General features: G+C 34.5%; 2 protein-coding genes and 1 pseudogene across 2 annotated transcripts; all 3 read right to left on the bottom strand.

The window, feature by feature from the left end:
- Positions 1–4,053: 4,053 nt before the first annotated feature.
- On the bottom strand, positions 4,054–8,470 carry LOC142621950 (protein NRT1/ PTR FAMILY 5.10-like). The gene is made up of 3 exons (XM_075795335.1): positions 8,040–8,470; positions 6,369–6,916; positions 4,054–4,938 (listed from the first exon to the last, which is right to left on the bottom strand). The coding sequence occupies exons 1-3, from the start codon at positions 8,367–8,369 to the stop codon at positions 4,122–4,124; spliced, it is 1,695 nt and encodes a 564-aa protein (XP_075651450.1). The 5' UTR covers positions 8,370–8,470; the 3' UTR covers positions 4,054–4,121.
- A 14,940-nt stretch (positions 8,471–23,410) lies between these two features.
- On the bottom strand, positions 23,411–24,169 carry LOC142623662 (uncharacterized). The gene is made up of 2 exons (XM_075797104.1): positions 23,969–24,169; positions 23,411–23,800 (listed from the first exon to the last, which is right to left on the bottom strand). The coding sequence occupies exons 1-2, from the start codon at positions 24,167–24,169 to the stop codon at positions 23,411–23,413; spliced, it is 591 nt and encodes a 196-aa protein (XP_075653219.1).
- A 1,420-nt stretch (positions 24,170–25,589) lies between these two features.
- LOC142623000 (5S ribosomal RNA) lies at positions 25,590–25,708 on the bottom strand (annotated as a pseudogene).
- Positions 25,709–26,357: the final 649 nt, after the last annotated feature.

The following is a 26,357-nucleotide window of genomic DNA, read 5'->3' as shown; positions in this document are numbered from 1 at the left end:
AAAATAAACTTCATAGGTATTATCTCAGGTGAACCTTAAAAGTAACGAGAAATGTTATGTCCACAATATTTTTATAATATTTTTACAACAAATCATAAGTGTTAAGTTGTTAATAGCGCTATGTTTGTTTCAGCAATTATGTTTTCTAGAAAATGAGTCATTTTCCAAAAAATATTTTTCATAAATTTATCTCATTTTCCTATATTTGGTAGTAACTTTAAAAGAGTTGAAAAACAATCTCATAACTTCCATTATTTAGCTTGTTGTGAGATAAAATTGTTTTCCAAAAAAAATTAGTGAAAAATAATCTTTTAAAACAAACCATACTTTTATGTTGACTAAAAATAATTTTCCTTTAATTCATTTATTATGATGCTACCAAACATTGAAAAATACGGAAAACTATTTTTATACAATGTTTTCCATTGAATTTGAACCCTTAAGTTAAATTATTTTTTTATTCACTATTAATAGCTATTAACAATCTACTACTTAAGATTTGTTGTGAACGTATTATGAAAATATTATAGATATAATATTTTTTTAAATGTAATTACCCAATTTTTACAATTTAAATGAACACTAATAAAATGGTGAAAGGTCACTTGTTTCCCTTCAGTTGTAGCAAAAGAAAAAGTCCATTTGAAGATATCATGTGAGGTGCAGCCTGTAGAAGTGAGCTATGAGCTATGAGCTATGAGCTATGAGCTATCAGATGGATGAGCTGGAGTATAATTATAAAATGTGAAAAATATCATTATTATTATTATGAACATGTTAATATATATATATATATATATATATATATATAATGTTAGTAAGGACAATAGAAGTCGGATAGATGAGCTGGAGTTGGAGTACAAACGTGCAAACTGAAACCATGATAATGACCATAGAATATTGACATTACTTTTATAAAAAAAAAAAATTTATCTATAAGAATATTGACATTACTTTGCCGAACACGACCGTGACTGAAACGTGATTGAAAGTTTAGGCTATGGGCCACAATGTTAACACTGCGATCAGAGGTTGGCAATGGATGTTAGTTTCAGACTCAGTGCAATGAATTGGAATTTTCTCATTCTGGCCAGGCCTCACTCAAACTCAATACATACAAATTAATGGACCTAGACTCTCTCTCTCTCTCTATATATATATATCCAGAAATCTTGCTCCAGGCCAGAGGATGAGTGGATTTGAGAGGTTCGATTAGTTGGAGTATTAACGGGTAATGGGATCCGAGTATCTATAGTAAAAGTTTTCGGCCGTATTTGGGTATACCCGACCTAAATTTGGTCCATGCCCATCCCTAAATTTACTGAGACAATAAATATGATTTTTATTTAATTTGTAAATAATGGAAAAATCAACAACAATATTTTACTTTTCTAGCCACAAATATTGTCAAAATATTTTCATTGATGCAAACAACGATTCTCTTCTTAAAGTAATAAGATATTTTTCTAGTTAGATTTTATACATTGAAAGAAAAATTGTTACAAATTTAGTATAAAATGAATCATAAAAGATTTTCAAGATTTAAAAGAACATTGGGTTCCATTTTAATAAATTATTGAGTTGAAGTGTTTTGAGAAACAATTATTTTGTATTTTGTATTTTTTTATTACATTAATATTGAATAAATACTGTCTGAATTTTCATATGCTAATATAGTTTTAAATAAGTGAGTTAATATCATACTGAAAGCTGTTTTAGCTTGGCAATAGAAATAAAATATTTCAACATCGGTCAATACCAACGTACCGTTTCAAGATTATCACTAATTATATATGTAATGTAATTATTTATCTATATATATGTTAATTAATTAAAGTACATAATATAATTCATTAAGAATATTTAAAACTAGCCTCATCATACACGTTTGTGTGTATGATGAAGTTTTTTTTTGGGTTTAGTGTTATAATTTTTTATTCATTCATCTCTTTTAGTGTTATAAATTTTAGAGGCTCTATTTAAAAATAAATAAAAAAAAAATTTTAAAAGGTCAATACCTTCCAGTCATTATAATTTAAAGTTGTTATATTTTTAATTATAAAAACATCTGTGGGTGTGATGAGATTTATAAATTGGGGATATATTATATACAAAAGATAATATGTTTTCCACAACCATTTGCTTTCACCATTCTTCGTTTTTGGTTTGTTTCTCCCCCTCTTTCGACTTACCTCTTTAGAAAAATCTCATAATTAAGATTTAAGGATTGTTTGTTGATGGGCTTCGCTTATGTTCACCTTAGATTCTCATTTTATTGATTCGTGGGAACAAATTTTTAGATGGGTTTCAAATCATTTCAGGGCAGAGTTAGACTTTATATTCATCATTGCCTACGTTCAGGCTCAGGATCTTACCACTATTGTGTTGTTCATTCAGTTCCCCAGCAGCCGCATCCATAACATGACGGCTAGCTTTCACCTTTGCAAGTCTGATCATGATAAGTTTGATGGAAAGTCCATCTTCGCCGAGAAACAATGCTTGAACAAGTTTGGCAAACGGCATTCGTTATCGGCTGAGACCGTCCTGGGTTTTAATTTTTATAAAATTAAAAATATTGCCACATCACTTAGTCATATTATTGTTCCTTTAGCTACATAGGCAGTGATACTAACTAAAGTTAACACAAAGGCCAACATTGCTCATTTTTCAAACTTGAAACTCTCTCAAAAAACTTGAAGAATTAATAGCTCCCGCTTAAAACTTGAGAAACTTCAACTACTAAACTTTAGGAATCAATAAAGTAATCTCGCATAAATTTAATTTAATTTATTATTATTATTATTATTTTGTATATTTAAACTCTCCATTAAAGTCTTGGCATGAAATATTTTCTTTAAATATTAGAAGATATGGTTTCACATCCAAACATAATTATATTATGTACAAAACTTAGGTACAATACTTTAGGTGTTATTCTGTAAGTTCCCATTTTAAGATTTAACCATGTAGCAACTTAATTAAAAAATACAGTTCCATTTTATGAGAAAAAATCCACATAGCAGAATTTTAAAATGAGAATCTAAAGAACAACACCTAAGTACTATACTTAAGTCTTGCTCTTATATTACTATGCCTAATGATAGGATATACATAATTCTATATACAAATACAATCATAATAGATATCTATTAATAACTATCATAACTATTTTTTAATAACTATCATAATTATTAAATTTCATATTTAGAAGAAAAAAAATATGAGAAATAAATCATATTATGTTACTTTCAAGGGCATCGCATGAGTGACTAACTAGATATTTGGATCCGAAGCAATTATTATAACATGCAATTACCGTGTTTGTGTAGAAGGTTTTATGTTGATGATTAACGGCCAAACTAAGGTTGATCACTTTGTTTTGCAACTTTGTACAAACGAAAAAAATTTATTTTGTAAAGACAAAAAAACAACAATAAGGGTTATAATTGGGTCCAACATTGCTAAAAATAAGATACTTTTCCTCAAAATTTGTGAACACGCCCAATTAGACTTTGTGAACACGCCCATAAATGTTGTATTCATGATGTAATGATTGAGAGCTACACCATGCAATTACCACACCTAAGTAAGATGTAAAGGTGAATAGGATAATTTAAAAAAAGAAAAAGAAAAAGAAATGTATTAACTTTTTCATCTCACATGGTGTGGTAATTGCATGCTATTGCACTGTTTCCAAATCGTTGATGCATCGCCTAAATTAATGGCATGGATGGCACCGATTCTGATAGGCAGCAGCCAATACGAGAGTATGAAATGCAAGAATGGCATTCAGCTTACAATATTGCAACAAACATAACAGAATTCATGTACAATAAGTCAATAACAGCCACAAATGGAAGCTACCAAAGATAAATCATAGCAAACATGCAAAATGATCTAACAGAAGAAAGGGAATAAGAAAGTAGGTGTCTACGAGTGCATTCTGACGGGATTCTAACACTTTTGTAGATAATGCAAAGTACATTCAGAAAGTTATACAGAAGACAACATACCTTCAATTGGGCTTCACTTGACTATGGGCATGAATTTTGCAGTGATTCACAAAGCTAATTAGCTTTATATATATATTAACAACAATTTGCAGTTGCCGAGGATTACAATCATATTGTGCATTTCCGATTATAAATGTAAGATTTTGCAAAATATAAGTAGGCAGCCAAATTTATTATACTAAGTCCAGCAAGTAGCCAATAAAAGTAATCAAGATGTGCCCGATTAAGATTATTGGCAAACCAACCATCTTGACCATCCACATCAGTTGCTTTCTCAATGGCAGAAATAAGAAAGCTACTTAAAAAGCTCCCCACGCCAAAGATACTCAGGTAGAGGCCAAGACCCACACTCCTTAATTCATTTGGGACCTGATCGTAGAAAAACTCTTGTAGACCAACCATGGTGAAAACATCAGCAATTCCAAACAAGACGTATTGAGGAACCAACCACCATATGCTCATTGGGATTGTCACATTTGGCAAATCGACCAACCCATATTCTTGAGCAGTTTTGAGTCTAATAATCTCAACTAAAGCTGCAATTACCATGGAAGCAGCAGATAAAAGCATCCCAATTCCAATTCTCTGTAGCATTGTTATGCCAGAGGATATCCTGCTACAAGATCTTGCTATAGGCACAAAAATACGATCATATATGGGAATGAAGACAACAATGGAAAGGCTGATAAAGGATTGAAGAGAAGCAGCTGATATGTCCAAGCCTGGCACAACAGTTCTGTCCATAGTAGCCCCTTGCTTGGTAAAGAAAGTTGAGGACTGTGCGAAGACAACAGCATACACCAAGCTTGTCACCCATATCGGGACAAGCCTTAGAACCGCTTTTGCTTCTTCAACCTCGCTGATGCTACACACCACTCCATCTTCCTTAGAACCATCTGGTGCAAGCAAAGCTTTGTTGAGGAACCTACCATATCATAGAATCCAAATCACAATTAAAGATGAGTTTTTATCTAAGCAACAAATTAAGTTTTTTCGTTTTTTTATAGGTAATTAATTATTCTTTTTGTAAGTTGGCATCCATCAGTTTGACTACACAAGGAGCAAGAGTTCTCCAATAGTTAGGAACCTAGTAAGGTGTCTGAGTTATTTTAGCAATATAATGGAACTTGCTTTAATGTAACAAAGAGTTAACCTCAAAGGGTTGGATTGTGTGGCCCATTGGCTTCAGATTTAAGAGATCTAAGTTCTTAAAGATTTTGACCCAAAAAAGGTCTATCCTACAAGGATGTGTGAGTTCTCTTACTGAGTATAAATACCTAGGATGGAAGGACACAGGTACAAGTACGGGTACGATAAGGCGACACAAGCAATTTAAAAAAAAATTATAACATGAAATCTTTATGACACAGGTACGACATGAGTACGATACCCCAAATGAAGGGTCCGTGCACCCTAGATAAATATTCAGCATCATGACCAAAAATTCTTTCAAAAATGAAGCATTTTAAAGCTGCATGATAATGCAAAGGAACAAATAAAATGACAGTAAATGTAATACTCCCAGCAAACAATACTTAAAATATTTGGAAGAATAAATCTGAAAATGCTCATATTTTAAAATAAAGTCAACAAGAAAATAGCCTTGGTTAATTCTAGAAATAAAAACGAGGTTACTCATATCAGATGCCACGTAAAATAGAATAGTTTTGAGTAGTTATTTATGAGAAATAAATTATTATTGAATTGTGAGTCCCATGAGAGAGGCCTGTTTGTGGCCTAATGAATCAAAATTTATACTGAATCTATCTTGTACTAGCTTTTGCATTCCTTTTTTGAGGAAAGATACACTTTCTCCACCTATAATATAATATGGATATGATTTTCCAACCCATGGTCTAAAAATTGCACTTTGCCCATTTGAGGTCAGTTTTCTTTAGAACCCAACTTTGCCATCAAAATATGCACATAGAAATCACATGCTTTACACAGCACTTTACCCATTTGTGGTTTAGAAAAACAGAACTTTGCCCACAAATTTTAGAGAAAAGGAACTTTACCCATGTCCAGTGTTTATAATTCTTGATTGTATAATAACTTTTGATAACCAAGCATAACAGACATTAATAAAGTGACCCTTAGGTGGATGAAGTGTCACTGTTTTTTTTTAATTTTATTTTTTATAATTTTTATTGTAAATTTACACAGGCATCCAGTGGGTTTGAACCCATGACCATAGCATGCGCCCTATCTTATGTGAGTACGTGTCATTTGAGCTAGAGCTTAGTAGCAAATAAACTGTCACTTTTATAAACACAAGGTGCAGTTCCCTCCACCCCCACCCCCTCTTTTTTCCTTTTTAATGTAAGAGAATAAGTTGAAAGTTATTTGTCTTACTTGAATTCTTCCGAACTTTGGTGAGGCAGAGTCCCACGAGCTTCCTCTTCAATAGCTATGGCCGAAGGGGTAGTTCTCCAATTCCACACTACAGCAACAAACACTCGACCAATTCGCAAAAAAGGACTTTTCTCATCCTCTTTGATACTGTAACGATAAGTTTTAGTTCCAAGCAAAAAAATAACCAGCGCAACAATCATTGCAATACAAGGTAATCCAAAACCAAGACCCCAACTAAGGTTTTCTTGAATATAGTTTATGATCCAAAGTGTTACTAAGCAACCTGCACATATACTAAAATACCACCAATTGAAGAATGAGCTTTTGGCTTTGCACTCTTCTGAATTTTGACCATCAAATTGATCAGCCCCAAAAGCTTGAACACAAGGCTTGTGTCCACCTTGCCCAAGTGCTACTAGATACAGAGAGCAGAAGAATAGGATTACTTGGGGCTGAGGAGGAGAACATGAAAGAAATTTACTGGTGTCTTGACAGTTAGAAGAGTTGAGAGAAGGTAGCATTGACAACAGAGTCAACAAGCCAAGTCCCTGTGATTCATCCCATTCCCAGTTAAAAATGGTTAGCAATCAAAGATGAAAAGAGTTTAATAACACTGTGCTTGAAAGACATTGACAATCATTTCCAATAAATTCAAATAAACATTTCCAGGGCACTCGCGGAAAATTACTAGAAATTAAATTTAAACTTTCTAAGTTATGTTGAGCAACCCTCGGATCCCACTTAGTGGGCTCAAAATACGTGCAATAACCTGCAAACAACAGGTAGCAAATATGTCTGAGACTCAAGCACAAAACCCCAAGGTATAACACCACTAAGGCTTCCATATTTTGCACGTCTTTCATTGATAGTGTAACTGTGTAAATGTGTTCACAAGCCACACTTATCCCTGTATTGAAATGGATTATTCATGACATACATGCTAAAATGGATATTTTAGCCTACAAGTCTATAACTGGAGTTTTAAACCGGAGCAAAATGGTAAAGTGTAAAACATCGATAACAACAAGAGTACAAGTCATCTATCTCTTATAATTTGGAAAGACAACTTTCCTTCACCAAATAACATGGGATTGAATTGGGTGCTCACATTGGTTTGGACTACCTCATGTGATGGGGGCATAACTTGCAGCCGGGTTTAAAGACTTTGAAGAGGTGAGGGAAAGCTGGTACTTCCACACAAACTTTCTTCATTATATCTCAAGCCTCATCACGATAATCATGTCTCTTAGAACAAATTTTCTCTACCAGTTTTTGTGCCATTTCCAAAAGAGTAACCTGGGGCCTTTCGATAGTATTTGTATCTCCGGCTTTAAGACAGGGTCGGGTTTCTTATCCAGGCGGCTCAAAGAGAAAATTAATTTTATTTAGTATTATTTATTTTTGCAAGCCAATTGTGTTTTTATTTCTTATGCAGGAGCCACTACTTGAAGGAACAAGCTTTTTGACTGAAATTTCACTATTATACCAGTCCATAACTCAAGCTCAAAGCTTTCGGCAATAGGGTATAAATATAGACTTTCCTAAAATGGTTCGTTCCCTAATAATAAGTGGGTTCCAGACAGTTAACTCAGTCTATCAAATAAAAGTACCCAGTAAGCCTACAGAAATTCAGATTCTATCATATCTATTGAATGAAAAAAAAATACTAACCATGATGTAGATGAGAGAAGCAATGACAATTGTGCGGTAACGACCCAGAAAAGAATCGGCGACGAATGCCCCCAACAGAGGAAGCAAAGACGCGGTGCCGGACCAGGTGTTGACATTCTGGGCGGCGGTGGCGGTGGATTGACCAAGTGGGCCGGTCAAATAGGTGATGAGGTTAGAGCTGATTCCATAGTAAGCAAACCTCTCCGCCACTTCCACACATATTATGAAACCTGCGGATCTCCAACCCCCCGACTTGGATCTCAAGACTGGTTGCCCTTTGTGGTCAACTGCACCATCCACGGTATCCAATAGCAGTAGTGGAGTTTCCATGTCAGACTCAGAGATGGCCTTGGCTTTTCTCTTTTTTTTTTTTTTTCTTCGATAAACTCCATACACCTTTTATTAGAAATCACATCCTCGAGCATATTCTTCACTTGAAAAAGGTAGCATATTCTTCACATTTGATTTGGCTTGATTGATTGATTTTTTTTTTTTTTAAGGTTAAAATACAAAATTGGATCTCTATCTTTTTTTTCCAGATTTTTTTTTTCAGTTTTTTAATTTTGTTTTCGTTTATTTTAGTTCTCTAAATTTCAGATTTATTTAATTATAGTTTTTTCATCAATTTTGTTAATTTTTTTTAAAATCTAAAAAATGTTTTTCAATCCTTAATTGAATTTTTTTAATTTATAAAATTTTAAAAATTAACTACAACATATAATAAAAGTTGATAAAAGAAGCTTAATTGAATATAAATTTGAAATTTAAAGAACTAAAACGAGCAAAATAAAGTTAAATGGCTGAAATGAATTTTGGTGAGATATAGATGATGAATTTTGCATTTTAGCAGTTTTTTAAATGTAAGTAAAACGTTGATGGTTTTTATCTTATGGATCTATTAACAAGTGTCTTTAAGGCATTAATTAATAGACTATTTTATAAAATTTTAATGTAACTTTCATGGACAATAAAATAAAAACTGTCAAAAAAATTACTCTCAATTATGTTTATAGTGTCTTTTTTTTGTTTTTTTGTTTTTTTTTACAACTTTTGTTTTTCATAAATCTCATTATTTCTATAGGTATAGAAATAAAGCTACTATATAAAAAAAGAAAAAAAAAAGAAATAAGACTAAAATGCAAAACCCACCCTCTATATTTCACCAAAATTCATTTTAATCATTTAATTATGCTTTTATTCATTTCAAACCTCTAACTTTTAAGTTTATTCAATTAAGACTTTTTCATTAACTTTTGTTATATGCTATGATTAATTTTCCAATTTTTTTAAATTTTTCTTCAAATTTTTTTAACTAAAAAAAATTCAATTAATGGTTGAAATTTTTTTTAATGAAAGTTGGCAAAAAAAACCTTAATTGAATAAATCTGAAACTTGGAAGACTGAAATGAATGAAAACAAAGTTAAAATATTAAAATGAATTCTGAAGAAATTTAGAGAGTGAGTTTTGCATTTTAGCCTAAAAATAATTTTTAAAATCTATTTTTGACCTAATTGTTTTATAGACCTCTTCATTCTACCACAAATTCTCCCAGGCTCATTTTCTCTAAATTCTACAACCGTTATTTTCAACAACATTAGGAACACTAATGCTCCAAAAATTCTATTTTCAATTCAATTGGGGTTGATTGTCACATTTGTGGTTTAAGAAAGACATTAGACATAACCTCATTATTTAGGATAGAAAATAAAATTTATTATTTATTATTTTTATAATTTAATAGTTTTTTTTGAGTAACTTATATACTTTTTTTTTAATACCAACCGAAAAACATATTCATAAAAAACAAAGGAGCATTACAAGAGTTAAGCCTTATACTAGGTTGGGTTCATATACAAGACGCCCTGGACATTTAGCAGCTTAAGTAGCAAAGTTATACATGAGACATATTAAGTTTAGGAGTAAGCAGGACAAAAATACAAAAGCTTTGCTGTTTTAACTGATGAAGGTCTGATAGGAGAGCTTGATCCTGCCAAGAGTGTTGTCTGGAAAAATTGCATATCTGCACTAGCTTCATATGATTGCATAGAATTAGGATTCTGCAAAGTCCAAGATCCTTGGCCTTGAAAATTGCTTCCATCAAAGCTGTTAGGATTAGTACCCTTAAATCCTATTGTATGATGCTATGTATGATATTATGTATGACATTATGTATGATATTGTGTATGACTTAATATTGTGATTAATAAAGTTGTTTTATTATTATCTAAAATAATGGTAACATAAATATTGGGACATTATCATATAGTCCATGAGATGCATAGTATGTGATTTATGTGAAAAGTCACAGAAAATATATATCACAAGTTCTTTGTAAACTCAGAATTTTAGTTCATAGTCGGTGATGAAATTGTGCATTTCATCTGCAAAGACTATAACATATCAACTAAGATGATTTGTCTTGATCATGGAAGTGGAGACTTCTAGTTGATGTGTTGATATGTTTTAAGAGTTAAGACATATTGAACTGGATCATTGTGAGATTTATTATTCTCCTAACGACTGTTAAATGAATAATAAATCTCACGACTTTAATTTACATAAACTCTTAATCATGAGAGGATAATGGGCTTGATCATGAAGTGTAGGTTACTTTGATATATCAGGAGTGGGATCTAAAGTAACGGTCAAAATCTCAGTATGTTGGGCAACCACATTTAGTGTTGATGGAACATATATTCTCAAGATGGAATTCATAATCTCTTAATGGAGATATAAAATATTCACTTGAGATAAGTTTAATGGGTTCAGTTATTCAGAGAGTTAGGCCTAACCACTTTGGTAAAAAGTTACTAAAGTATATATTTATGAAATTAGATTTCATAAATATATGGTGAATAATTTTAAAGGATTAAACCGGGTACTCAAGGATAAGATGTAATAATTTACAAAGTGGCAGTCTATATTCATGACTTTGTGTTACTACGAATATTTTATGAAGGGGTTGCATGTATAATAAAGTCTTGGGATATAATTTATTAATAAGGCCTACAGTGCAATTATATTTATATAGTAGTATTAAATATAATTAATGGTAATTTTGGACTTGTCAAGAGTTGACGGAAAAACCCAAGGCCTATTGGAGCTAGTGTCTTATTGGTCCCTTTTGGTCCCACTCGAAACCACACACTAAAGCCCAATTCGAAAGGCCCAATAGGCCAGCCCAATTAGACAATCAGTTAGTTATAAAGGGAGAAACATACATAATTTTTTTTATATTATTAGAAAAAGAAAAAGAGAGACATCGTTGTAAAATGGTGTGTATGTTAGAGTGAGACACTCTATCATTCTCTCTTGAAAACTGATTGAGAGACCATATATCTTGGACGTAAAGTGGAATTGGAGTGAAGATTAAAAGTGTTCCCAAATGCTTCTAATCTTTGTTTTGAATTTCTCCACACCAAGGTATGCTATTTTGTTCTTAAATTCTGAAATTTACATAGTGCATGTTATCAATCATGAATGAAATAGATCATTGTTTGTTACTTCCGCTATGTGTTTTGTATGAGATACTAAACCAGTTTTTCTTACAATTGGTATCAGAGCCAGATTTTCATCTCATGATTGTATAATATGTGATTGAATTTTAGAATTTAAGAAAACCATTATCTTTGTGTTTCAATTTTCTGCATCATAAAGTAATGGTGCCGTGTCTTAATAGTTATTGCATCATTTGAATATAATGTAGAGAATTGCATCACTTATATATATATATATATCCGTGTCTGCACAATGATATATTGCTATTGAAGAGGAGCCGTGCATGATTATGGCCTAGAGGATATAGTTATTGAAATTTCAATAACTATCATATGCGAACCATAATTGCACTGCTTGGACTTCATTCATTGCATGGTTTGACTTTAATGCATGGCTTGACCATCATGCATTTGTATTACTATATTATGTAATAATGATACGGATTGCATGACTTGAATGTTAACACATTGCTTGTCCTTCATTGCAATGTATAACTGCCATGATGTGCTTTAGTTTATACGGATTTGATGGCCAACTTGCATGCATATAAAGAATTCCATTTGCATATAATAATCCGTATATAGATTATATATAATAAAATATATAATGTAATAATTATATATTACATATATTAATCCGTATATTATATTATATATAATATAACATGAATTTTTTAAATGTAATATGGGTTTATATTATGTTATATATATATATATATATATGTTAATGCTAGTTTAATGAAATTTATTCCTAATGAGATTAGGATTATGTTTTTCAAGGGTTTCTAGCATTATTATGGTTCTTGATCTTAAAAACCTTTAATTTAAAACATTTAGTGGGAGAGAGATACAAGGGTTGGATCTTACGGTCTCCATTGACGGTTTATAGTAGAATGATTAAGCACCTCGCCTTGGCGTATATACCTTGCTCCCTTCGGAGGGTGTTTAATTCATGGTACTACAGAATATGCTTCTTAATGATGGATGATATGTGTTTTTACATTAAGAACGACTATGCTACCGTGAAGTTACTTAATGACTCACATAGAATTCAGTCAATGGTGTACACTAGACTGAGTTTAATGTTAACCTCCCTTTGGAGCTATGTCATTATTACTTAGAGGCTAATGGAAATACGACATATTATTAGTGTTTGATAAGAGTTATCATGATAACACTAATAATGAGAATAATTCTCAATCAATCATAGTGTTTATAATTTACTTGCTTCCAAGGAATTTTAAATCTGGGATTGGGTTGTCGTTGCATATTTTATATTATGGTTTTATTAAGGTTCCATACTATATATTTATATGCTAAATTGATAATGTCTAGTTTACTTATTATATTCATGTTTATTTTTTTCAGATTTTATCATGGCATCATTTAACCTACTTGTTGCTATTCTTAATCAAAACAAACTGATTGGATCCAACTATGTTGACTGGAAAAGAAATTTGGACATTGTTCTTACAGTTGAAGAGCACAAATATGTGCTTACTCAACCATGTCCTAGTTTTCCTTCATTAGATGCTCCTCTTGAGGAAAAACAGCGATATGATCGTTGACAAAAATCTAATGAGATGGCCAAGTGCTATATTCTAGCATTTATCTCAAATGTTCTACAGCATTAAATGCAGGATGTAGAACTAGTTTCGGACATAATACTAAGTCTGAAGGAGATGTTTGGTGAGTAAGGCCGTTTTGCAAGACAAGAAACTATGAGACAAATTTATAATACCAAAATGGCTAAAGGAAGTTCAGTAAGGGAGCATTGTCTTAGGACGATTGCTAATCTGAACACATTAGAAGTTTTAGGTGCCAACATTGATGGAGAATCCCTAGTGGATATGATACTCTAGTCACTACCTGAATCATTCAAGGAATTCAGACTTAATTATAATATGAATAAAAAGATTTATTCTTTGTCTGAATTAATGAATGAGTTAGTGGCGGTGGAAGGCATCCTTGGTACTGCTAGTGTTAAAGCCAATGTGGGTGAAACTTCTACTTCTCATCCTAAGTCGAAAGGCAAGGGTAAGAAGAAAAAGAAAAAGGAGTTCACTAAGAAAGATGGTAAACAAATTGCTTTAGGGGTTGCTGACAAAGGAAAAAAAACCAAAGGAAAGTATTTCCATTGTGGTGAGAAAGGACATTGGAAGAGGAATTGTCCAAAGTTCAAAGCTGCCAAGAATAAGGGTATGAAAAGTTCCTTTCTTCTTGAAATATATTTGGTACAGAATCTCACGGATTCCTAGTGTGTGGATTCAGGTTGTACTAATCATATCTGCAATTCTTTGCAGAGGTTTCAGGAGACCAGAAAGCTGAATGAAGGGGGATTGTTTCTTATTTTGGCTGATAGGAGCAAAATTCCAATTGTAGCTGTTGGTATTGTTAATTTATGCTTTGAGTCTAAGGTTTTAATATTGGAAGACTGTTTATTTGTACCTAATATTCGTAGGAATTTAGTTTCTGCAACTTATTTAGGTAAACATGGATATTGTGTTATCCTAAAGGACAATGTTGTAATAAAGAAGGATAAAATGTTTATCTGTTCTGGCAATATTGTGGATTGTCTTTATATTTTAACTCCTGATAAGCATGAATTATACAATTCTAAATTAGATAGTAGCTCTCATGTAAAATCATTAAAGAGAAAGTTTCCTTCTACTAGTGATGCATATCTATGGCACTTACGTTTGAGTCATATTAATTTAAATAGGATTCAAAGACTAATCAAAGATGGACTTTTACAGCCCATGGACTTTGATGGATTTTCAGTTTGTGAATCTTGTTTGAAAGGTAAGATGACTAAATGACCTTTTAATGCAAAAGGTAGAAGAGCCCAAGACTTGCTTGAATTAGTTCATACAGATGTACGTCATCACTTTTATGGATGATTACTCAAGATATGATTATGTGTACCTAATGAGACGAAAGTCCGAAACCTTTGAAAAGTTCAAAGAGTTTAGGGTTGAAGTTGAAAATCAATTGGGTAAACGCATAAAGGCCATTCGATCTGATCGAGGTGGCGAATACCTTCATGGGGATTTCAAGGATTACCTAATTCAAAATGGGATTGTCTCCCAATTGACTGCACCTGAAACTCCTCAACAAAATGGTGTAGCAGAAAGAAGAAATAAGACTCTTCTAGAAATGGTTAGGTCCATGATGAGTTACTCAACTTTACCAATTTCTTTTTGGGGATATGCATTAGATATAACAATACATCTTTTGAATTTAGTTCCATCAAAATCTGTTCCCAAAACATCCATGGAATTATGGAGTAGGCGTAAGCCTAGTATGAGATATCTTCACATTTGGGGTTGTCCAGCACATATACTAAAAGGGAAGTCTGATAAGTTGGAACCAAAATCAGAAGTATGTTTGTTTGTGGGTTATCCAAAAGAAACTAGGGGTTATTTATTCTATAGTCGAAATGATAACAAAGTTTTTGTTAGTACAAATGCTAAATTTTTAGAAAATGACTATATCAATAATTTTACTCCTAGAAGTAGAGTTGTATTGGCTGAAATGAATGAATCTTTAAATTAACAACCATTGGATAAAACTAGGGATAATATGGCTGTATTGGATACACCACAAGATAGTACTCATGAGATGTCTAGTACACAGGTGCCTCGTCGTAGTGGGAGAATTGTTCGGCCTCCTATAAGATTTATAGGTTTGGGAGAAATTTATGAAGCTATCTCCAAAGAAGCTGAATCGGATCCTTACACTTAAGAAGAGACAATAAATGATATAGATGCACATCATTAGGTCAATGCTATGAAATCTGAATTGGATTCCATGTATTCCAATCAAGTTTGGGATCTTGTAGAGACGCCTAATGGCATTAAACTTGTTGGTTGCAAATGGGTTTACAAGAGAAAGAGAGGGATAGATGAAAATGTTGAAACCTTTAAAGCAAGACTAGTGGCGAAAGGGTATACACAAAAAGAAGGTATTGACTACGATGAAACTTTTTCGCCAGTAGCCATGCTTAAATCTATCAGAATTCTCTTATCCATTGCTGCTTATTATGATTATGAGATTTGACAAATGGATGTCAAAACTGCATTTCTTAATGACAATCTTAAAGAAGAAATATACATGTTGCAACCGGAAGGTTTCATAGCAAAGAACCAAGAGCATATGATATACAAGTTGAAAAGGTCCATTTAAGGACTTAAGCAAGCATCTTGGTCATGAAACATTAGATTTGATCAAGTAATCAAGTCATTTGGTTTTGAATAAAATCTTGATGAACCATGTATGTACAAAAAACATCGAGATAAAGTAGTAATGTTCCTAGTGCTTTATGTTGATGATATTCTACTCATTGAGAATGATGTAGGGGTAATGTCATCGGTTAAAGTTTGATTATCAAGCCAATTTGATATGAAGGACTTGGGTGAAGCTAACTTTATTCTAGGAATCAAGCTTTGGCGAGATCGCAAGAATAAGATGTTAGGCTTATCACAAGCTGGATATATAGATAAGGCTCTAGAACGGTTTAGCATACAAAACTCCAAGAAAGGATTGCTTCCTTTTAGACATGGAGTTCCTCTGTCTGACGACCAAAGACCTAAGACTCAAAAGGAAGAAAATATGATGAGATAAGTTCCTTATACTTTTGCAGTGGGAAGTCTCATGTATGTCATGCTTTGTATTAGACCAGATATCTGTTATTCAGTTGGCATGGTCAGTCGATATCAATCAAATCTAGGACCAAAACATTGGCAAGCTGTAAAGCATATTCTCAAGTATCGTAGGAGAACGAGAGATTATATACTTGTTTATCGGTGTGAGGATTTGATTCCCATTATCTATACAGATTTATATTTTCAATTGGATCTAGATTTCAGAAAATCCATATCGGGTTGTGTTTTTACCATGGGAGGTGGAGTCATAAGTTGGAGGAGTGTTAAGCAATCTTGTATTGCGGACTCCACCATGGAAGCAGAATATGTTGCTGCTTGTGAAGCAACAAAGGAAGCTGTTTGGCTCAAGAAATTCCTTTATGATCTTGGTGTTGTGAGAATGGAGCAAGTTCCTATCACATTGTTTTGTGACAATAGTGGAGAGGTTGCTCAATCCAAAAATCCAAGAATTCACAAGAAAGGAAAGCACATTGAGAGAAAGTACCACATCATCCGAGACATTGTTGCTCATGGAGACGTAGTGGTAGCAAAGAATAATCTAGTAGATCCCTTTACCAAAACCTTGCCTCAAAGGACTTTCGAGTCATATTTGGAAGCAATGAGAGTTAGATTAGTGCACAATAGTCTTTAGGGCAAGTGGAAGATTGTTAGGATTAGTACCCTTAAATCCTATTGTGTGATGCTATGTATGACATTATGTATGACATTGTGTATAACTTAATATTGTGATTAATAAAGTTGTTTTATTATTATTTAAAATAATTGTAACATGAATATTGAGATATTATTATATAGTCCATGAGATGCATAGTATGTGATTTATGTGAAAAGTCACAGAAGATATAAATCACAAGTTCTTTGTAAACTTATAATTTTAGTTCGTAGTCAGTGATGAAATTGGACATTTCATTTGTGAAGACTATAACATATCAATTAAGATGGTTTGTCTTGATCATGGAAGTGGAGACTTCTAGTTGATATGTTGATATATTTTAAGAGTTAAGATATATTGAACTAGATCGTTGTGAAATTTATTATTCTCCTGACGACTGTCAAATGAATAATAAATCTCACGACTTTTATTTACATGAACTCTTAATACTGAGAGCATAATGGACCTGATCATGAAATGTATGTTACTTTGATATATCAGGAGTGAGATCTAAAGTAATGGTCAAAACCTCAGTATGTTGGGCAACCACATTTAGTGTTGATGGAACATATATTCTCAAGATGTAATTCATAGTCTCTTGATGGAGATATAAAATATTCCCTTGAGATAAGTTTAATGAGTTCAGTTATTTAGAGAGTTAGGCCTAACCACTTTGGTAAGAAGTTACTAAAGTATATATTTGTGAAATTAGATTTCATAGATATATGGTGAATAACTTTAAAGGATTAAACCGGGTACTCAAGGATAAGATGTAGTAATTTACAAAGTGGTAGTCTACATTCATGACTTTGTGTTACTACGAATATTTTATGAAAGAGTTGCATGTACAATAAAGTTTTGGGATATAATTTATTAATAAGGCCTAGAGTACAATTATATTTATATAGTGGTATTAAATATAATTAATGGTAATTTTAGACTTGTCAAGAATTGACGGAAAAGCCCAAGGCCTATTGGAACTAGTGTCTTATTGGTCCCTTTTGGTCCCACTCTAAGCCACACACTAAAACCCAATTGGAAAGGCCCAATAGGTCAGCCTAATTAGATAATCAATTAATTATTAAGGGAGAAACATATAGAATTTTTTTTAATATTATTAGAAAAAGAAAAAGAGAGACATCGTTGTAAAATGGTGTGTATGTTAGAGTGAGACACTCTATCATTTTCCCTTGAAAACTGATTGAAAGACCACACATCTTGAGTGTAAAGTGAAATTGGAGTGAAGATTAAAAGTGTTTCCAAGTGCTTCTAATCTTTATTTTAAATTTCTCCACACCAAGGTACGCTATTTTATTCTTAAATTCTAAAATTTACATAGTACATGTTATCAATCATGAATGAAATAGATCCTTGTTTGTTATTTTCGCTATGTGTTTTGTATGAGATACAAAACCAGTTTTTCCTACAAAAGCTTCCTGAGTTGTCATGTATATAGACTGTTTACCATAGTAGTTCCATCCATAGCAGTAGCATCAAAAGCAAAGCCATATCTCCTAGTTCTTCTATTTTTGCTTGTCGCCACTTTGATCATTATCTACCAATTCTGATGAGGGATGCTTGGACTGGTTTGCTTTAATCTTGGCCTAGATTCCTGCACTTGGTGGTGATTGAAGGCTTTCTTATATCTGCAAACAAGAGATTAAGAGATTAGAATGACTTCAATAGGATATGGAATTAGTCCTTGATGCAGAACCATATTCCTATGGTTCCAAATTGACCAAAGTGTGCTGAAAATAGTTTGCAAGTAAGTCAATCTGCTCTGCTCCAAATCTTTCTTGGAAATTATGCACTGACTCAGCCACTGTTCTGCAGAGTTGTACTCAAGTTCAGAGGTTCTCAATCCTAGGTTCGATCCATGCCAAATGGCTCTTGCATAGGGGCAATTCAAAAAGAGGTGAGCTGCAGATTCTTCCATTTCATCAGACATTAAACATTTCCCTACTACCTGAATACCTCTTTTCCTCAGATTTTCACAAGTAGGCAAAAAATTGTGCAGAAATTTCCAAATAAACATGACCACTTTCATGGGTAATTTCACTTTCTAGAAAAAATTCCAAACAGATGGGGCTAGGATTGAAACATTCTGAGCTGTAGGGGTAGCTTATTTCTAATCTTGGTGGATTAGTCTGTAAGCCTGATTTACTTTATAATGAAGAGTGTTTCCAAAGAAGCTTGTCATTATTACCCTGAATTTTAGGCAAAGGAATCTGAAGAATCTCCTAGGCAATGGGAGGGTGATATATCTTTCTTACCAAATCACATTTCCAAGACTTTGTTTGACTATCAATCAGGTCTGCCACTGTGCCATTGTTAAGATTATGTTCCCTAAGGACTTGGTTTGAGCACTGGAACCAATCTGGATGAGATAAAGGTATTTGGGCTCCATTTCCAATTATCCACCGGCCTTGATGCAGAAGAGGGGATTGATTTTCAGTAATATTTTTCCAAATCCATGAATGATGGGGTTTAGGCTGATACTCTCTTAAAGAGTTTCTAGGAAAATATTTTGTCTTGAAGGTCCTAGCCAAAAGAGAGTTTGGGTTGCTTTGTATTCTCCAGTACTGTTTTGCTATCATTGCTTGGTTAAAGAGGCTGAATTTTTTGAACCCCAAACCACCCTGCCTTTTACGTTTGCAGATTGTTTCCCAATTCGCTAAGTGTAGTTTCTGAGTTCCAAGATCATGCCCGCATCAAAAGGATCTAACAATTGCATCCAACTTGTTGCATACAATTGCATGGACTCTGAAACAGGAGAAGGTGTAAAGTGGCATAGATTGTAGGACTGATGAGATTAAAATTGCCCTACCTGCTTGAGACAAGAGTTTGGCCTTCCACCCTTTAAGTTTGGTTTGTACTCTATTTACTATATCCTGAAAGTCACACACTCTCCTACCTCTAAATTTGAAATTAATGCCCAAATACTTACTCGGATGCTGAGCAAGATTGACTTGTAATAGGTTTACAATGTTTTCTTGGTCACTATAGGAAATGTTAGGAGAGCATTATAGGCCTGACTTGGAAAAGTTTATGCATTGACCCGAGATAGAGCAATACCACAAAATTATCCTTTTTAGATTGGTAAGGGAGGAATGGTCACTCTGAAAGAAAAAAAAAGGGAGTCATCAGCAAATAAACGGTGAGTCAAAGATACACCCTGTCTTCCAATGGAAACACCCTTAATTTGTTTACTGTTTTCAGCTTGGGTTAGAACAATTGAGAGAATGTTGGCACATAGCAGAAAAAGGTAGGGGCTATGGGATCACCTTGTCTAATACTCCTAATTGGTTGAAAGGTTTGGGAAGGGCTGCCATTAACAAGCAAGACATATTTTACTATGGTGACACATTCTATAACCCACTCCACCCAAGTGGTATTGAAGTTCATGGCTAGCATGACAGCTTTAAGAAAGGTCCAGATAACTCTATCATATGCTTTGCATATATCTATTTTCAAAGCCCCAAAACCTTTTTTCCTTCCTTTTTTTCCTTTCTAGGGTATAAAAAATTTCATGAGTTAGTAGAATGTTGTCAGTGATACTTCTACCTTGAATAAAAACATTTTGGAAAGGTGAGATCAGCTTGTCCATGAGAGGTTTTAACTTATTCACAAGGGTTTTGGAAATGATCTTATAAGTGACATTGCAAAGGCTAATAGGTCTGAACTGTGTAACCTCTTCAGGGTTGCTCACCTTGGGTATAAAGGTAAGGAAAGTATGGTTTAGGGATTTGAGGAGGGAGCCAGAATGGAAAAAAAGCCTAGACAGATTGAAGGATGTCCTATTTTACAATGTCCCAATATTCTTGGTAAAAGAAAGCAGGAATCCCATCAGGTCCAGGGGCATTATGAGATCCCATTCGGAAGGCAACCTTTACAATTTCCTCTTCTGTTACAAGCCTATCAAGGGTATCTTCCTGGTGTTGGTCTAATTTAGGGATAGGGAGAAGGTGTAGTTCCTCAGAAAGAGATTGAAGAGACCTTGGTTCTGTTTCAGTGAATTGATTTCTAAAGTGATTGACAAACATGTTTTCAACGACCTCAAAGTCCTCAGTGAAAGATCCATCCTCAGTTTTAAGGTGTGATATTTTTCTTCTAGCCCTTCTTTGCCTTACTATTGTTTGAAAATATCTGATGTTTCTATCACCTTGATTAATCCATTCACTTCTAGCTTTTTGTGCCCACATGATTTCTTCCCTAGTCATCAAAGCCTCAATCTCTTCTCTAAGGTCTCTTTCTTTCCTAACATCAACTATGGTTTGGATGTTGTTTTGTATTTCCTGAAGCTCAAGTTGTTTTTCCTAAATCTCTTTCTCCACCTTTCCAAAAATTGTTCTATTTCATTCAATGACCCTCTTCCTAACATTGCTTAGTTTATGCTGGAGTTTAAAAGCTCTTGACCCTAGTGTATGAACTTCCCGTGCTTTTTGAATCATTGCCTTATATTCACTATGTGTCATCCACATTCTCTCAAATCTAAAAGGCCTTTTTTTTTAAAGGGTTGCTGCTTTTCAAAATCCAATAAGATAGACCCAAGGTCTGATCTTAGGATAGTATGATTATACAAAACATAGTGGGGGTATGAGTTTATCCACTCCACAGAAGCAAAGGCTCTTTCTAATTTCTCCATAACAAAAGCTTCATCCTCTCTCTTGTTCATCCATGTGAATCTTTGGCCTTTAGCCTCTAACTCACACAACTCCATTTCATTAAGTGTATTTAAAAAGGAATCAGCTCCTACAATACTTCTAGTATTGAAAGAAAATTTGTCCTCATGTGATAGGACTTGGTTGAAGTCTCCAATGCAAAGCCAAATTAGTTTTGCTAGGATTTTCAACTGTTTTAGCTCCAACCAAAAAGCTTCCCTTGTGGTCCAGAAGATTAGCATGAATTAGGTGCTTTGAGCCATATTGGATGCTCAGGTTCAGATTTTGATGCCAACCAAGAAGCAATCCCCCACTCATGCCTTCCCTTAGATATTCCCATCCATTGCTAAACCCACATTTCTCCAAAATCTTTCTTCGCTTATTTTGAACCAACTTTGTCTCCATTAGAAATATAATGTCTGGCTTATGCTCTTAGGCCTTTTTTGGCTTTGCAGAATTGTAGAGGGATTGCCCAGCCCTCTACAGTTCTAGCTTAAGATCTTCATGGCTGATTGGGAAACTGTTGAAGGCCAACTTCCCTAAGCCCTGAACTTGTTTCAGCATGGAAAACAGGATTGCAATTTTCTAAAGATAATGCTGGTGCTATCAGAGTACGCACTTGTAGAACCTCTTCATCAAATAAAGCACAGCATAATCTTTGTTTAATATTTCTGCCAAACCTCCCAATTTCCTTTCTAAATCTTTTCATGGAACTTACTATGATGGTGTCAATCTCTGTGGTTGAATCCCATGCTTCACTGCAACTGAGATAAGTATGTTTTGGAGATGATGGTACAGAGCTTGTGAAAGATGGGGGACTCGGACCTAAGTTGAGAAGTTAAAATGGGCTTAAGTCCCCCACTGTGGGCTCGGCACTAACGGGCTCCTCCTCATGAATTGGGCTTACGTGCATGTTTTGCTGGGGTATCTGACTGTCATAGTTCTGATCATGGATGTTGTTGTTGATTCCTGTATCAATTCTATTGTGGGCCTCCCTATTATGTGGATCAATCAATCTTGGCCCATAATTTGAACCCCTTAATTCAAATCTAAACCTCCCGCTGTTTACCCTTTGAGCCAAAGACTCAATGAAAGAGTCGGGGGACTCTGGAATACAACCCTTAGCCTAACCTGGATCCTGTCTAGCTTCTGGTCTTTCCTCATTCAACTTGTCCAGATTAAACATCACTGTCGTGGTGTCACTCTCAGTATCAGAAGCTTCAAATTGAGGATGATTTCTTAGACCATTTGTTATGAATGGTCCAGACCCTTCTATCCATGTCCATTTAAGGTTTGATTCACTAGGAGGTAGCCAAGGAGGTCTCGTTGAGAAGCTTGCATTGTTAGAATTAATGTTTGGTTGGTTTAGATGGGGATTGGGAAATAGGGTATCAGTGTTATCTCCAAGCTTTGCATTTTGCATGTTTACTGGCTGTCCATAGGGTTGGGAGTATCTGAATTGGGTGAATTTGCAGGGGTGGGTGGGACTATTTGAATTTTGGTTGCATCATTTGTAATTGCATCTCCTTGGTGATTGTAGGGGGTCTTTGTCTTGAGTCTTGGGAGTGTGTGGAGTTGATGTTGAGAAGGTTGATTGCTGAGTGAAGGATTGAGTCATTTGTATGGGAATGTTGGTTAACAAATGAAAGGTAGGGGGTATAGGGTTAGGGTAGATGTTAGGGCCTTGGAAATAGATGTTGGTGTAGTTGCATGAGGTGAGTGTGGTGTACAGGGTGTATTAGGATCAAGGTAGTTGGGAATTGGGTGATTTGGATTTGCGTGCTCATTTGGGTGATAGTAGATGCCATACCTTATTTGGGTAGTCCACCTTCTTCTACGATTATGAAAAGCTCTAAGATCATTTGAGAATTGGGGCTGTAAGGCATCAAACTTGTACTAAACTTGGTGAAGGTCTTGAATTTTGAGTCTCTGTCTGTATAGCATGACTTCAATATCCTCCATGCAATGGGTGCATTGACCACGGGTGTGACCAATAAGACCACATTTTGTGCATAAATTATGAACCCTCTCGTATCTGCACTTAATCCACACTCTTGACCCATCATCCAACCTTAGCATGAAGCCAGCAATTACCAGAAGCAATGGATCAATTTTGACCTTCACACGCATAAACCTAATATCTCGTGGTATCTTATCCTCCCAATCCACTCTTTCAAGTAATCCCATCATGTGACCCAATTTCTTAGCTAACTCAGGGTATTGGCATTCCAAAGGTAGACCATGAAATTGGACCCAAACAGAAATAAAATTCAATTGGAGACCTCTCTAACACCAATAAAGCTCCAACAACAGCCCACATGCCTTCCTTGCAAATGTGGATGAGGTCCTCCTCAAACTCAAAGTGTATGACATAGAAGTAAGATTCTCTACCTACCATTGTATTGTCCCTCTAATTCTCCATGCATTATCAATGATATGTTGTAGATGACTTACCGAGAACTTTCTATAATCCAGAATAAAACCTATTACACAGAGATTCCAGAAGTTGCGTTGGATTGCAATTTCCTCATGATCAGGGTCAACTAGAGGACCATGTCTTGCAAAAGGTGTTTCATTGTCTTCACTAGAGAGCAAGTCAGATTCTTGTTTTTCAGAAAATAGATCAATATTGAAATCTGAGTCGCTGCTATCCATCTAGCCATATTTTCTGGCCTGAATGTCAGTCTCCATAGATAGGAGGTAGAATGAGTTGCATGCACTAGTAGTAGTGTAGTGCACCTCTTACAAAACCAGGTTATGTGGACCTTAGGAAAGCGTAGGTATTTAGGGGAAGAAGACAAGAAAATTTTGAAAAGGTGAGAAAAGAAAGTACAAAGTAAGAGAAAGGGGATGTTTGTTTTAATTTAGTTTGACAAGGAAACAAAGGATAATGGTTGACTAGGCACCATCAGGGACATGCCTCAAGCATGCATAGCCTTGGGATGGTATGATGTAATGATGCTAATAGAAAAGAAAGAAGCAGAGTAAAGGATTGAAAAGACGGCTAACCAACAAATGAAATGTGATTGTAAAAGGAAGTACAGGGAAGGACAAAAGTAAGGTTTGGAGGATTGAAAGAGGGACTAAGAGCATCCACAGCAGTGGAGCTAAAATTTTAGCAATTTAGCTCTACAAAAAGTTACTTTATCTATTTTACCGATACATTTTACAAAACATGATACAGCAGTGGATCTATTTTAGCTTTCAACACACTAAAATAATATAAACATTACAATAAAATAATATTTCTATTACACTAAAATAATACACCCACAAAACAAAAAAACACCACAAGTCGGTGAAGATCGCCGAAGAGCAGGTCGGTGAAGATCGGCGAAGAACAGGTTGACGAAGACCGGCGACGAACAGGCGAAGAACAGGTCGGCGAAGATCGGCGCAGAACAGGTCGGCGACGATCGGCGCAGAACAGGTCGGCGAAGATCGGCGCAGAACAGGGCGGCGAAGATCGGCGACGAACAGGTGAAGAACAGGCGAAGATCGGCGACCAACAGGCGAAGAACAGGTCGGCGAGGACCGGCGAAGAACAGGTCAACGAAGAACAGGCCGGCAAAGCAGAGAGTAGATGAGGGAGAGAAAAAAAAAAAAGAAAAAAAAAAAAGAGAGAGACAGAAGGAAAAACGAAGAAGGAAGAGAAGTCGGAGAGAGTGAGAAAAAGAAAGAAAGAGAAAACATTTTTTAAATGAAAGAGAGAGAGAGAAATTTAATAAAATAATATTTTTTTTTTTAACTTTGAGCTACAGTGCACATCTAAAGATAGATGTGCACTGTAGCTGGAAGCAAAAATTTTTTTGCTATAGCTCCACTGCTGTATCATCAGTTTTAGTGGTTGAGAAGCTAAAATATAGCAATATAGCAATTTACAACCACTGCTGTGAATGCTCTAAGATAGACAGTCCTATACAAAAACGATGGCGATGACCCAAAGGGAAAAGGTGACCCAAAAGGGAAAAGGCTCTCAACTTGGGAGAGAATTAAAGATATATTTTATTTTTCTAAGGTATGTGTTTTGAAATTGAACTTTTTAAGAAAGGGGCGCAACACGAGTTAAAAGAACGGGGCGCAACATAAGGACTTCTCATGAGGTCATCCATCCTAGTACTACTCTCATCCAAACACGCTTAACTACGGAGTTCTGATGGAATTTGGTGCATTGGTGTTGGTATGATCGTGTATGCCACTAAGGGGTTGTTTGGTTTTAATGTTTTCATTACCCAATACTTAGTTTTTATCACCCAGTTTCCAAATTTTGTGGGTCCCACAGCAAGGTGGTTTGTTTGGATTAGTTTCTTAACATAATTTCCATAATTCAGTTCTAAAAAAAAAATGAGTTTGAGTCATGGAAATTGAAAACATCATTTTGATGTTTTCAAGTTATGGAAAACGAGTAATAGTGGTTGTAAGAGTATGTTTGGATAGAACTTATTGCTGAAAACTGAAAACACTGTAGCAAAATAATTTTTAAATGTGTAAAAAGTACTGTTCATGCCAAAAAGTACTGTTCATTGGCCTAAAATCACTGTTCATGGCCAATGAACAGTGACAGACACGCTGAAAAAAAAAAAAAAAAAAAAACGAAAACGTAAACGCAAGACGTGGACGTTGAAACCAAACGCCCTCTAATTGCCCGTTTGGATCCCCGTTTTGCCTTGCGTTTGCGTTTTTTTTTTTTTTTTTTTAAAGACCAGCGCTTGGTGCACTGTTCATGGGGCATGAACAGTGCACCAAGGCATATAAACAGTAAAAAAAAGAGTGAACAGTATTTTTTTACATATTAAAAAATTATTTTGCTACAGTGTTTTCAGTTTTCAGCAATAAGTTTTAT

The sequence above is a fragment of the Castanea sativa genome, chromosome 1, assembly GCF_040712315.1.
Source record: "Castanea sativa cultivar Marrone di Chiusa Pesio chromosome 1, ASM4071231v1".
Taxonomy (NCBI): Eukaryota; Viridiplantae; Streptophyta; class Magnoliopsida; order Fagales; family Fagaceae; genus Castanea; species Castanea sativa.
Note: the sequence above shows the minus strand (reverse complement) of the source record. Positions and strands in the feature narration are given on the sequence as shown.

Bases quoted from the DNA above. Each gene is read 5' to 3' on its own strand.
- LOC142621950 (XM_075795335.1), bottom strand. From the start codon at position 8,369: ATGGAAACTCCACTACTGCTATTGGATACCGTGGATGGTGCAGTTGAC. The intron at 6,917-8,039 runs GTTAGTATTTTT...GATGAATCACAG, and splicing joins CTTCTCTCATCTACATCATG to GGACTTGGCTTGTTGACTCT. The intron at 4,939-6,368 runs GTAAGACAAATA...ATGATATGGTAG, and splicing joins CAAAGTTCGGAAGAATTCAA to GTTCCTCAACAAAGCTTTGC.
- LOC142623662 (XM_075797104.1), bottom strand. From the start codon at position 24,169: ATGGATAGCAGCGACTCAGATTTCAATATTGATCTATTTTCTGAAAAA. The intron at 23,801-23,968 runs GTAAGTCATCTA...TATTGGTGTTAG, and splicing joins TGGATTATAGAAAGTTCTCG to AGAGGTCTCCAATTGAATTT.